The sequence below is a fragment of the Staurois parvus genome, unplaced genomic scaffold (genome assembly GCF_062004578.1).
Source record: "Staurois parvus isolate SC_StPar_1 unplaced genomic scaffold, SC_StPar_1.0 ptg001253l, whole genome shotgun sequence".
Taxonomy (NCBI): Eukaryota; Metazoa; Chordata; class Amphibia; order Anura; family Ranidae; genus Staurois; species Staurois parvus.
Genome location: NW_028319049.1, coordinates 65,746 through 76,739, shown reverse-complemented (window position 1 = coordinate 76,739; position 10,994 = coordinate 65,746). Strand labels below are relative to the sequence as shown.

Here is a 10,994-nt window from a genome sequence, read left to right as displayed (position 1 = left end):
CCCCTGATCACAGACCAGGCAGGCGCGCGCGCGCGCCCCCCTGATCACAGACCAGGCAGGCGCGCGCGCGCGCCCCCCTGATCACAGACCAGGCAGGCGCGCGCGCGCGCCCCCCTGATCACAGACCAGGCAGGCGCGCGCGCGCGCCCCCCTGATCACAGACCAGGCAGGCGCGCGCCCCCCTGATCACAGACCAGGCAGGCGCGCGCCCCCCTGATCACAGACCAGGCAGGCGCGCGCCCCCCTGATCACAGACCAGGCAGGCGCGCGCGCGCGCCCCCTGATCACAGACCAGGCAGGCGCGCGCGCGCGCCCCCCTGATCACAGACCAGGCAGGCGCGCGCGCGCGCCCCCCTGATCACAGACCAGGCAGGCGCGCGCGCGCGCCCCCCTGATCACAGACCAGGCAGGCGCGCGCGCGCGCCCCCCTGATCACAGACCAGGCAGGCGCGCGCGCGCGCCCCCCTGATCACAGACCAGGCAGGCGCGCGCGCGCGCCCCCCTGATCACAGACCAGGCAGGCGCGCGCGCGCGCCCCCCTGATCACAGACCAGGCAGGCGCGCCGCGCGCGCCCCCCTGATCACAGACCAGGCAGGCGCGCGCACGCGCGCCCCCCTGATCACAGACCAGGCAGGCGCGCGCGCGCGCCCCCCTGATCACAGACCAGGCAGGCGCGCGCGCGCGCCCCCCTGATCACAGACCAGGCAGGCGCGCGCGCGCGCCCCCCTGATCACAGACCAGGCGCGCGCACCCCCCTGATCACAGACCAGGCGCGCGCACCCCCCTGATCACAGACCAGGCGCGCGCACCCCTCTGATCACAGACCAGGCGCGCGCACCCCTCTGATCACAGACCAGGCGCGCGCACCCCTCTGATCACAGACCAGGCGCGCGCACCCCTCTGATCACAGACCAGGCGCGCGCACCCCTCTGATCACAGACCAGGCGCGCGCACCCCTCTGATCACAGACCAGGCGCGCGCACCCCTCTGATCACAGACCAGGCGCGCGCACCCCTCTGATCACAGACCAGGCGCGCGCGCACCCCTCTGATCACAGACCAGGCGCGCGCACCCCTCTGATCACAGACCAGGCGCGCGCACCCCTCTGATCACAGACCAGGCGCGCGCACCCCTCTGATCACAGACCAGGCGCGCGCACCCCTCTGATCACAGACCAGGCGCGCGCACCCCTCTGATCACAGACCAGCGCGCGCACCCCTCTGATCACAGACCAGGCGCGCGCACCCCTCTGATCACAGACCAGGCGTGCGCACACAAACTCCTATAATCACAGACCAGACGCGTGCACACACACACACACTCCTCTGATCACAGACCAGGCGTGCGCACACAAACTCCTATAATCACAGACCAGGCACGCGCACACACACTCCTCTAATCACTGGCTGGGCACACATACCCCTTCTGATCACATCTGAGCTCACAAAACTGGCAGAACTCAAATTTCACCCATGAGTCCTCTTTAATGTGAAAAACATAATTCCCAAATATACAGCTGAAAAAGCGCAAAGCCTGCAAATGGCGGTACGCTGAAGACAGGGGCTGGGTGTACAGTCTGTTGGTGTTGTAGCAGGTTCAGGGTGGCGGGAAGGAGTTGTCACCAGGGAACATCGACAGACAAATCTTTCCTGTGGCTGCAGCAGCTGGAGGATCGCCACACAGTCCGGCAATGATTTTCTGACAGATTAACACCCGAGAGGAGGACGATGACAAAAAGGGGGTGTGAGGGATATAAAGGACTGACTTGCTCCCTTCACTCAATGAGTTTCTTTGCTTTGAAAAAGCGACGCAGATAGAAAACTTGCCACGTTGCCAATCCCATCAGACAACACATGGAGAAGATACTGAAATAGAGAACTCGCACATTGGTGGACTCTGCAAGAGGAAAGAAAATCCATCAAATTGGAGCAAGAGGACAGGACAGTATAGAACATGAGGAGAATAATGGGCAGACAGCAGATTGTAGGGAGTCAGGGAACAGAGGACAGAAAGGTGAGCAGCAACTGCAGGAGAGAGAAAGAACGGAATAAAAAGTATCTCACCATTTGTGTCCCTCATCTCCTCTTCCCTCTTCTTCATGTAGGCAAAGTCATTAACAATGGATTCAGAAAGATCCTCCAGACGGCGCAGCTCCACCTCAAGTGGTTTCAGCTTCTCCACCTTTGCAATCTGAACAAGGATAGCAAAATCCACCATTAATATCAGGAATTCCTTGTTCATGTTCCATGACACAAGACTGGACACAGATCCCTGCATGACCCAATAAAAGGCTGGACACCGATCCCCGTTCACTCCCACCATGATCATACACAAGGCTGAATTCAGCTCCTTCTTCACCTCCACTATGATCCAACACAAGGCTGAACATAGCACCCTCCTCAAATTCTCAATGAGCCAACGAAAGGCTGGACATAGGTCCCCCACCACTCGCACCATGACTGTACACACGGCAGGAAACAGATCCCTCCTCACCTCCACTATGACCCAACACAAGGAGAACATAGCACCCTCCTCAAACTCTCAATGACCCAACAAAAGGCTGGACCACAGGTTCCCCATCACTCCCACCATGACCATACACAAGGCTGAATTCAGCTCCCTCCTCACTTCCGCCTATGACCCAATACAAGGCTAAACATAGCACCCTCCTAAAACTCTCAATGACCCAACAAAAGACTAGACACAGGTCCCCCATCATCCCCACTATGACTAAACACGGCAGGGCACAGCTCCCTCCTCAAATCCTGCATGACCCATAACAAGGCTGAACATAGCACAGTCCTCAAATTCTCAATGACCCAACGAAAGGCTGGACACTGATCCCCCATCACTCCCGCTATGACCATACATAAGGCTGAATTCAGCTCCTTCCTCACTTCTGCTATGACCCAACATGAGGCTGAATATAGCACCATCCTCAAATTCTCAATGACCCAACGAAAGGCTGGACCACAGATACCCATTACCCCCACCACGACCATACAAAAGGCTGAATTCAGTTCTCTCCTCACCTCCACCTGTGACCCAACACAAGGCTGAATATAGTACCCTCCTCAAATTCTCAATGACCCAACAAAAGGCTGGACCACAGGTCCCCCATCACCTCCACCATGACTGTACACAAGGCAGGGCACAGCTCCCTCCTCAAATCCTGCATGACCCAATGAAAGGCTGGACACCAGTCCCTCATCACCATGACCATACACAAGGCTGAATGCAGCTCCCTCCCCAACTCCACCATGACCCAACACAAACCTGGATGCAGCACCCTCCTCTACTGGGCACAAGGCTGGTCACAGCTCCCTCCAGACCACCATTACCACACTGACACAAGGATGGATGCAGCTCACTAATCACCCCCACCATGACTCAATGAAAGGCTGGACACCGGTCCCTCATCACCCCCCCCATGACCATAGACAAGGCTGAATGCAGCTCCCTCCCCACCTTTGTTAGGACCCAACACAAGGCTAGACATAGCGCCCTCCGCACTTCACCAGGACCCTACACAAAGCTGGATGCAGCTCCCTCCTCTACTGGGCACAAGGCTGGACACCTCCATGACCCAATGAAAGGTTGGACACCGGTCCCTCATCATCCCCACTATGACCATACACAAGGCAGAATGCTGCTACCTTCTCATCCTCGTCATGATCTGACACAAGACTGGAGGCAACTTCCCCTTCACCAATACCTTACACACAAGGCTAGACACAGGTTACTTCTCACCTCCGCCTGGACCCAAATATCAAAGCTGGACACAGCGCCCTCCTACAGAAGAGACTTTCACATAAGTCACAACTCACCTCCTCATAGTTCTTGGCCTCCACGCCGTGCTTCATATTGAGGACAATCATCTGATCCGGGACACGTCCAGAACCTGAGAAGATGGAACACATCAGAATCTAACATTCAGGAACATCCCATAATGCGATCATACAGGGCAGCACTAACCTGCAGGGTGTTTGCTCTCAAAGCAGACCTCAAACATGTCATACTCCTCTGTAGTGAAGGCAAATTTCCCCTTTGATGCATCTTCCTTGGAGTAGAGGATGTGCTGAGCAGAGTCCGTGATCTGAAATGAGATGTTCAGGTTGATCAGCACACGATCAGGTCTTGCCACACACAGCAGCTGGGGGGGGGGGCTAATATTATATGGTCAATTGCATTATGTTACCCCCTCCCCCCACCCAGGTACTGCTAGTTCCATTATGGGTCAATAACCAGTGTTGGGTGACGATGTGCTTTACCCTGGAAGAAAAGCACAGCTGTGGATTTATGGATTTATAAGTGGCTGGGGGAGGGCTCATTGGGGACAACCCTGCTCTCAGGTAGAAATATCTAGGCTAACACAGATGACAGATTCCCAGGTGTTACCCCTCCCCCACCCAGAATAACTAGTCTGACACCTTCCTATGTGGCGGCACATATCCCGTGATCACACACGCTGAATATAAACAACATGCAAAGTTTCCTTTATTCACGTCCCAGGCGTGTGCCGTATTAGACAGGGGTGAAGCACACATGGGCGCTCTCTCAGATTACCACCCATGTCCATCCAAGTGTCCAGCCTGCCCTCAGGGAAGACAATCTGTACCTCACTCTGCTTCCCCACTACTGGCATCCCTCAACCCTCCCCCCACGTGCGTATACTTGGGTGGCTTCTAAATACGCAAACCTGGCGCCGCCCCCTCCCCACGCGCGCAAACCTGGCGCCGCCCCCCCCCCCGCGCGCAAACCTGGCGCCGCGCCCCCCCCACGCGCAAACCTGGCGCCGCCCCCCCCCACGCGCAAACTTGGCGCCGCCCCCCCCCACGCGCAAACTTGGCGCCGCCCCCCCCCACGCGCAAACTTGGCGTCGCCCGCCGCCCCCCCACGCGCAAACTTGGCGTCGCCCGCCGCCCCCCCACGCGCAAACTTGGCGTCGCCCGCCGCCCCCCCACGCGCAAACTTGGCGTCGCCCGCCGCCCCCCCCATGCGCAAACTTGGCGTCGCCCGCCGCCCCCCCCCCATGCGCAAACTTGGCGTCGCCCGCTGCCCCCCCCATGCGCAAACTTGGCGTCGCCCGCCGCCCCCCCATGCGCAAACTTGGCGTCGCCCGCCGCCCCCCCATGCGCAAACTTGGCGTCGCCCTCCCCCCACATACAGATGAAATAGATCCCCCTATACAAAATTATAGTACCCCTCCCCTAAACCTTTTGGTGGACCTGCTCTCTTCCTCCCCCCCACTTCATATACACACTATCACCTCCCACACAACCCCTTCTGCCCCCCTTCATAGACACATTTGGTAAGCCCCGGCTCTCCTCCTGCCTCCCCCTCCATAGATACACTTGGTATGCCCCGAACTTACCTTCAGGCGAACCTGGCCCTGGCCGTGCGGTTCGGACACCTCGTACTCTCCGGTCACCAGCACGTCCTTATGAATTTCCTCCCGGAGACATTTGCGGCTGTTGGGCGGCAGCTGGAAGGAAATGGACCGAACCGAACCGCACAAAGCCAGGAGAAGCGCTACCGCCGGTACCAACGGAGCCATGGCGAGCGGAACTTACCTCACCGGAAGAGGCGAGGCCACGCCGCGGAGCTTTCGCTCGTTCGTCCCTCTGAGCTGGAGCCTATTCATTGGCTGTCTGCAGGATAGACATGATTCTGGGTAATTGGGCGGAGACGCTTAGCGACGGGGGTGTGTGCCTACCGGGTCACGTGATCTGTCAATGTCACTAGCAGAAGCACCACTGATTTCCTATGATGCTGCAAGACTCCGCCCCCAGCAAGACAGAGAGCCCGCCCCTCTCCTGTGCAAGAGATTGTTTTATATATAAACCCGATCGATATAAATCTATAAACACACAAGTCATGGGATTTTAAAAGTCGTTTTAACATGCAGTTTTATTAGGATAATCCCCTTTGATCCTGCCATGGGGGTCCTTGATCACATACTTCCTGTTATAGGGTGACAACACTCTGTACTTGTTTTCCACTTATATTCCTACGTTGTCACCCTGTCACACGGCTTACAATAATGACTATGGGAAGGGGGAGGATAAGATAAAGTGATTTTTTTCTTCAAACAATAAAAACATCATACAATGGGGCTCAGGTAAGTATTTTGGGGGGGGGGGGGCTGAGGGGGGAACTGATCACAAAAGTTTTTTTTATCTTAATGCAGAGAATGTATAAGGGTCAATTTACACTATAGAACCGCAGTCCAGATGCGTTTCTGCATGCGTGGTTTTTATGCATTCCAGTTCATTGCTTCCTCAAACTTGGTATCTCTCCCCTGCATGCGCAAACTTTGTATCTCCCCCCCTACGCAAACTTGGTATCCATCCATATGCAAATTTGCTATCTCCCGCTCCCCATACGCAAACGTATCTCCCACCCCCCCATTTGCAAACTTGGTATCTCTTGCCCCCCATATGCAAACTTGGTATCTCCTGCCCCCCCATATGCAAACTTGGTATCTCCCGCCCCCCATACGCAAACGTATCTCCCGCCCCCCCATTTGCAAACTTGGTATCTCCCGCCCCCCCATTCGCAAACTTGGTATCTCCTGCCCCCCCATATGCAAACTTGGTATCTCCTGCCCCCCCATACGCAAACTTGGTATCTCCCACCCCCCCATACGCAAACTTGGTGAACTGGCCCTTAAAGTAAAAACCTTCAGCCTTTAGAAACACTTTAACTCTATGGGAGGTGAGGAGGTGACCAAGTGCGCGTATTAGCGGCCATGGGATACCAAGTGTGTATGGGGAGGTGCGGAGATACACTCACTTGGTATTATCCTGTATAAATCCTGTATAATTATCCACCACCACACAAACCCCCCCATACATGCACTTTGTATCAACCACCGCCCCCCCCCCATACACGCACTTGGTATCAACCATCGCTCCCCCCCCCATACACACTGGGTATCTTTGTCCCCCCTTCTCATACTCACACTTGGTATCTCCCACTCTCCCATATGCACACCTGGTATTTCCTGCCCCACCCAGTTTGCATATGGGAGATACCAATTTTGCATATGGGGGAGCAGGAGACACCAGGTTTGCCAGTGATGGAGAGGAGGGTGGAAATGGGAAATGCCAAGTTTGCATATGGGGGGACGGGACATAACAAGTTTGCATTTGGGGGGAACTGGAGACACCAAGTTTGCCTAAGATGGGAGGGGGGGGGGGGTGGAAATGGGTGATGCCAAGTTTACATATGGTGGGATGAGAGATAACAAGTTTGCATATGGGGGGAACTGGAGACACCAAGTTTGCTTATGGGGGATACCAAGTCTGCGTATGGGGACGAAATGGGAGATACCAAGTTTGTGTATGGGAGGAATGGAAGATAACAAGTATGCGTAGGAGGGAACAGGAGATACCAAGTTTGCGTATAGGGAGGATGGGGGATTTCACATTTGTGTATAGGGCACAGCTGATACAAATGTTGTGTATGGGTTGAACGCGAGATACCAGAATTACGTATTGGGAGGAATGGAAGATACCAAGTTTGCATATGGGGGGGGGGAGCGGGAGAGACCAAGTTTGCATATGGGGGGTGGGAGAGACCAAGTTTGCATATGGGGGGGGGAAGTTAATAATTTCATTTTGTCGTATTCGTCATGTTAGAATGATTTGTTTTCAGAGTATGTTTCGTATATTCGGATTCATTACTTTCGTATCGATTTGAAATTTGAATTTGGGAAGATGGCTATATTCATTCTGTTTTATTCTGTCCTACTTTTTCTATCTTTTTTTTAATTCTATTTTAATTTTATATCTTATTCTATTTTTTTATTCTCTGTTCTAATATTTTCTATTCTGTTTTATTCTATTCTATTAATTTATTTTCTAGTCTATTCTATTCTGTTGTATTCAGTTCTTTTATTTTCTATTCTATTATGTTTGATTCTATTCTATTCATGTATTTTCTAGTCTATTTTGTTTTATTCTATTCTTTTTTTTTTTTTATTCAATTCTTTTTTTTATTAGTTTTAGGTTAACAAGGTAGACAAGAACACGGACATCCATAGATTCACAGTAGTGCATGAGCATACAAAAACAGTATCGATGATGCAATCACCATATTCGGTTAAGGCAGTTTGAACCATAGGGGGAGGGGGTGGGGTAAGATAAGGGGGGGGGGGATGGAGGATGGAGGGAGAATTGGGGGGGAAAGGGGAGAGAAAAACTATTATAACTTATGGATTCTGAATATTTGAAAATACCAGTCAAGGTAGCTAGGATATTCTTGCATAGTTGTCAGTTGTACTCCAAAAAAGGTAAATGCCATCAAATTGCAACTGTACATTTAGGATGAAATGCTCACATATGCCAGGCTTTGTAAAATTTGTTGTGTGATAAGTTAGAACTGGAGAATCTTCTTTCCATATCACATTGGAGATTGAGATTGGCGACCACTCTTTGTAGAGATGGGGACTTTGAGGTGTTCCATAGACTAGTTATATTTTATTCTATTCTTTTATTTTCTATTCTATTCTTTTATTTTCTATTCTATTCATTTTTTAGTCTAATCTATTTGGTTTAATTCTATACTTTTATCTATTCTATTTTATTGTATTCTATTCAGCGGCCTAAGTAGGAATCATCCCCTTATTTCACATGTATATCTTACTGTATTTATTGCAATATGTTTACATTTTGAATTCATTTTAGAATTTGAATTAAAATTAATTTTAGAATTTGAATTAAAATTCATTTTTGAATTCATTTTCAAATTCGGATAATTTGCTTCATTATAATTTATTTCAGAATCATTGAAATGTATTACTATTGGTATTGGAAATTCAGATACATCCAAATCTCCAAATAATGAAAATTTCATCCGAATTTCGATGCCTAAGTATATCTAATATAAACAGATTGCCAACTTTCCTTTATAGTAATCACATTAGGTCTTGGAGGGTTCATAACATAAGAGCTGATCATAATTAGCATATGAGGGATAGCAAGGCCTATTTAGAGTTTAACTATGTATCATGATTCAATATTCAGGTTCAGTTCTTTGTTTGGGAAAAGAAAGGGCCCAGGGAATCTCATAAAGCTCCCACACCTCGAGTGGAATGTGCAGTGAACTTGACAGGGGTAATAATATCTATGACTATGTAAAATGTACAAGTGGTCCTGACAATCCGGTTGTAGAGGTCTTAGTCAATGCTGCTTGGCCCTTTCTGAAGTCAATGGGAAGAAATATTTGTCAGAGGATCTGAAAAAGGCCGTACCCTGCAGGCGTGTGGAAATTGACCTTATGAAATCCAACTTATGAACATCAGAATTCCATCACAAGGTGAAACTATAGCACTATTTTTTATAAAAACTCTAATAAAGGTCTTAACACTAATTTACCTTGAAAGATGGCACAGGAGGATTCTTTGTAGGGCTTCATGCTTGGAAATCGTTCAAGATTAAGTGACTGACACAAGAAACACTATCTTAAATTTGTGGTACTAAAGAGGGACTCCTTCTGTAGATGTGACGTGTAGGAGGTGAGGGACTCCTTCTATAGATGTGAAGTGTAGGAGGTGAGGGACTCATTCTGTAGGTGTGAAGTGTAGGAGGTGAGGGACTCATTCTGTAGGTGTGAAGTGTAGGAGGTGAGGGACTCATTCTGTAGGTGTGAAGTGTTGGAGGTGAGGGACTCATTCTGTAGGTGTGAAGTGTAGGAGGTGAGGGACTCATTCTGTAGGTGTGAAGTGTAGGAGGTGAGGGACTCCTTCTGTAGATGTGAAGTGTAGGAGGTGAGGGACTCATTCTGTAGGTGTGAAGTGTAGGAGGTGAGGGACTCGTTCTGTAGGTGTGAAGTGTAGGAGGTGAGGGACTCGTTCTGTAGGTGTGAAGTGTAGGAGGTGAGGGACTCCTTCTGTAGATGTGAAGTGTAGGAGGTGAGGGACTCATTCTGTAGGTGTGAAGTGTAGGAGGTGAGGGACTCATTCTGTAGGTGTGAAGTGTAGGAGGTGAGGGACTCATTCTGTAGGTGTGAAGTGTAGGAGGTGAGGGACTCGTTCTGTAGGTGTGAAGTGTAGGAGGTGAGGGACTCCTTCTGTAGATGTGAAGTGTAGGAGGTGAGGGACTCATTCTGTAGGTGTGAAGTGTAGGAGGTGAGGGACTCATTCTGTAGGTGTGAAGTGTAGGAGGTGAGGGACTCATTCTGTAGGTGTGAAGTGTAGGAGGTGAGGGACTCGTTCTATAGGTGTGAAGTGTAGGAGGTGAGGGACTCATTCTGTAGATGTGAAGTGTAGAAGGTGAGGGACTCACTTAGTAAGACCAATGGCAGATCCAATTTTTCTGGGCAATCTGAGCTCAGCAAAGCCTTTGAAAATTGAACGATTAACAGTCTGAAGCCCATTTCTTACCTGCAAGAGATGACAGGGCATTTTAGTATTAGGACTAGTATTGTATGAGACGCCTTTATTCACCCCACTTGGGAGAAATCCAAGGTATGCATTTGTAGGCAGGTGCAGTTTAGACTCCCCTTTGAAGATGGCAATGTTTGGGCAGTCACTGTGCAGAGGGAATAGAAGGAAGTAGAGCTTTTGTTCCTCTGAGGCCTCCATAGGTGTCATCAGGGGAGCAGCTGTCCAATTGGACGCTGCTACACTGAATGACTTCCATGGCCATCTTTAAAAAGGGCAATGCTAATAAATGGCATTGTCCTACTGCAGTTGGCGCACATTTGCGAAGTGGATAGTGTAGGGACACCTAGTGCTTTCTCCAGAGTCTTTGCAAAACATTTTAGAATTAGAGGGATCTGCAGAAAAAATACACATTGGAAAACTTCCTGTGCAGACAACAGACATTTGTCCTAGAGCCTTGCAGTACAATATCTTGGAGAAATAGACTGAAAGTCAGAATTTTTAGTTTGACGCCATGAAGTCTAATGGTAGAACACCCCACTTGCTGAAGAACCTGATGAGATATTTCAAATTTAGAAGCTAGTCTTTGGGATCAAAACATTGCTC

General features: G+C 50.6%; 1 protein-coding gene across 1 annotated transcript; it reads right to left on the bottom strand.

Annotated features, from left to right (window-relative positions):
- Positions 1-1,465: 1,465 nt before the first annotated feature.
- TMED10 (transmembrane p24 trafficking protein 10) lies at positions 1,466-5,597 on the bottom strand. Its single transcript, XM_089660561.1, has 5 exons — positions 5,376-5,597; positions 3,977-4,097; positions 3,829-3,902; positions 2,065-2,191; positions 1,466-1,897 (listed from the first exon to the last, which is right to left on the bottom strand). The coding sequence occupies exons 1-5, from the start codon at positions 5,556-5,558 to the stop codon at positions 1,776-1,778; spliced, it is 627 nt and encodes a 208-aa protein (XP_089516687.1). The 5' UTR covers positions 5,559-5,597; the 3' UTR covers positions 1,466-1,775.
- Positions 5,598-10,994: the final 5,397 nt, after the last annotated feature.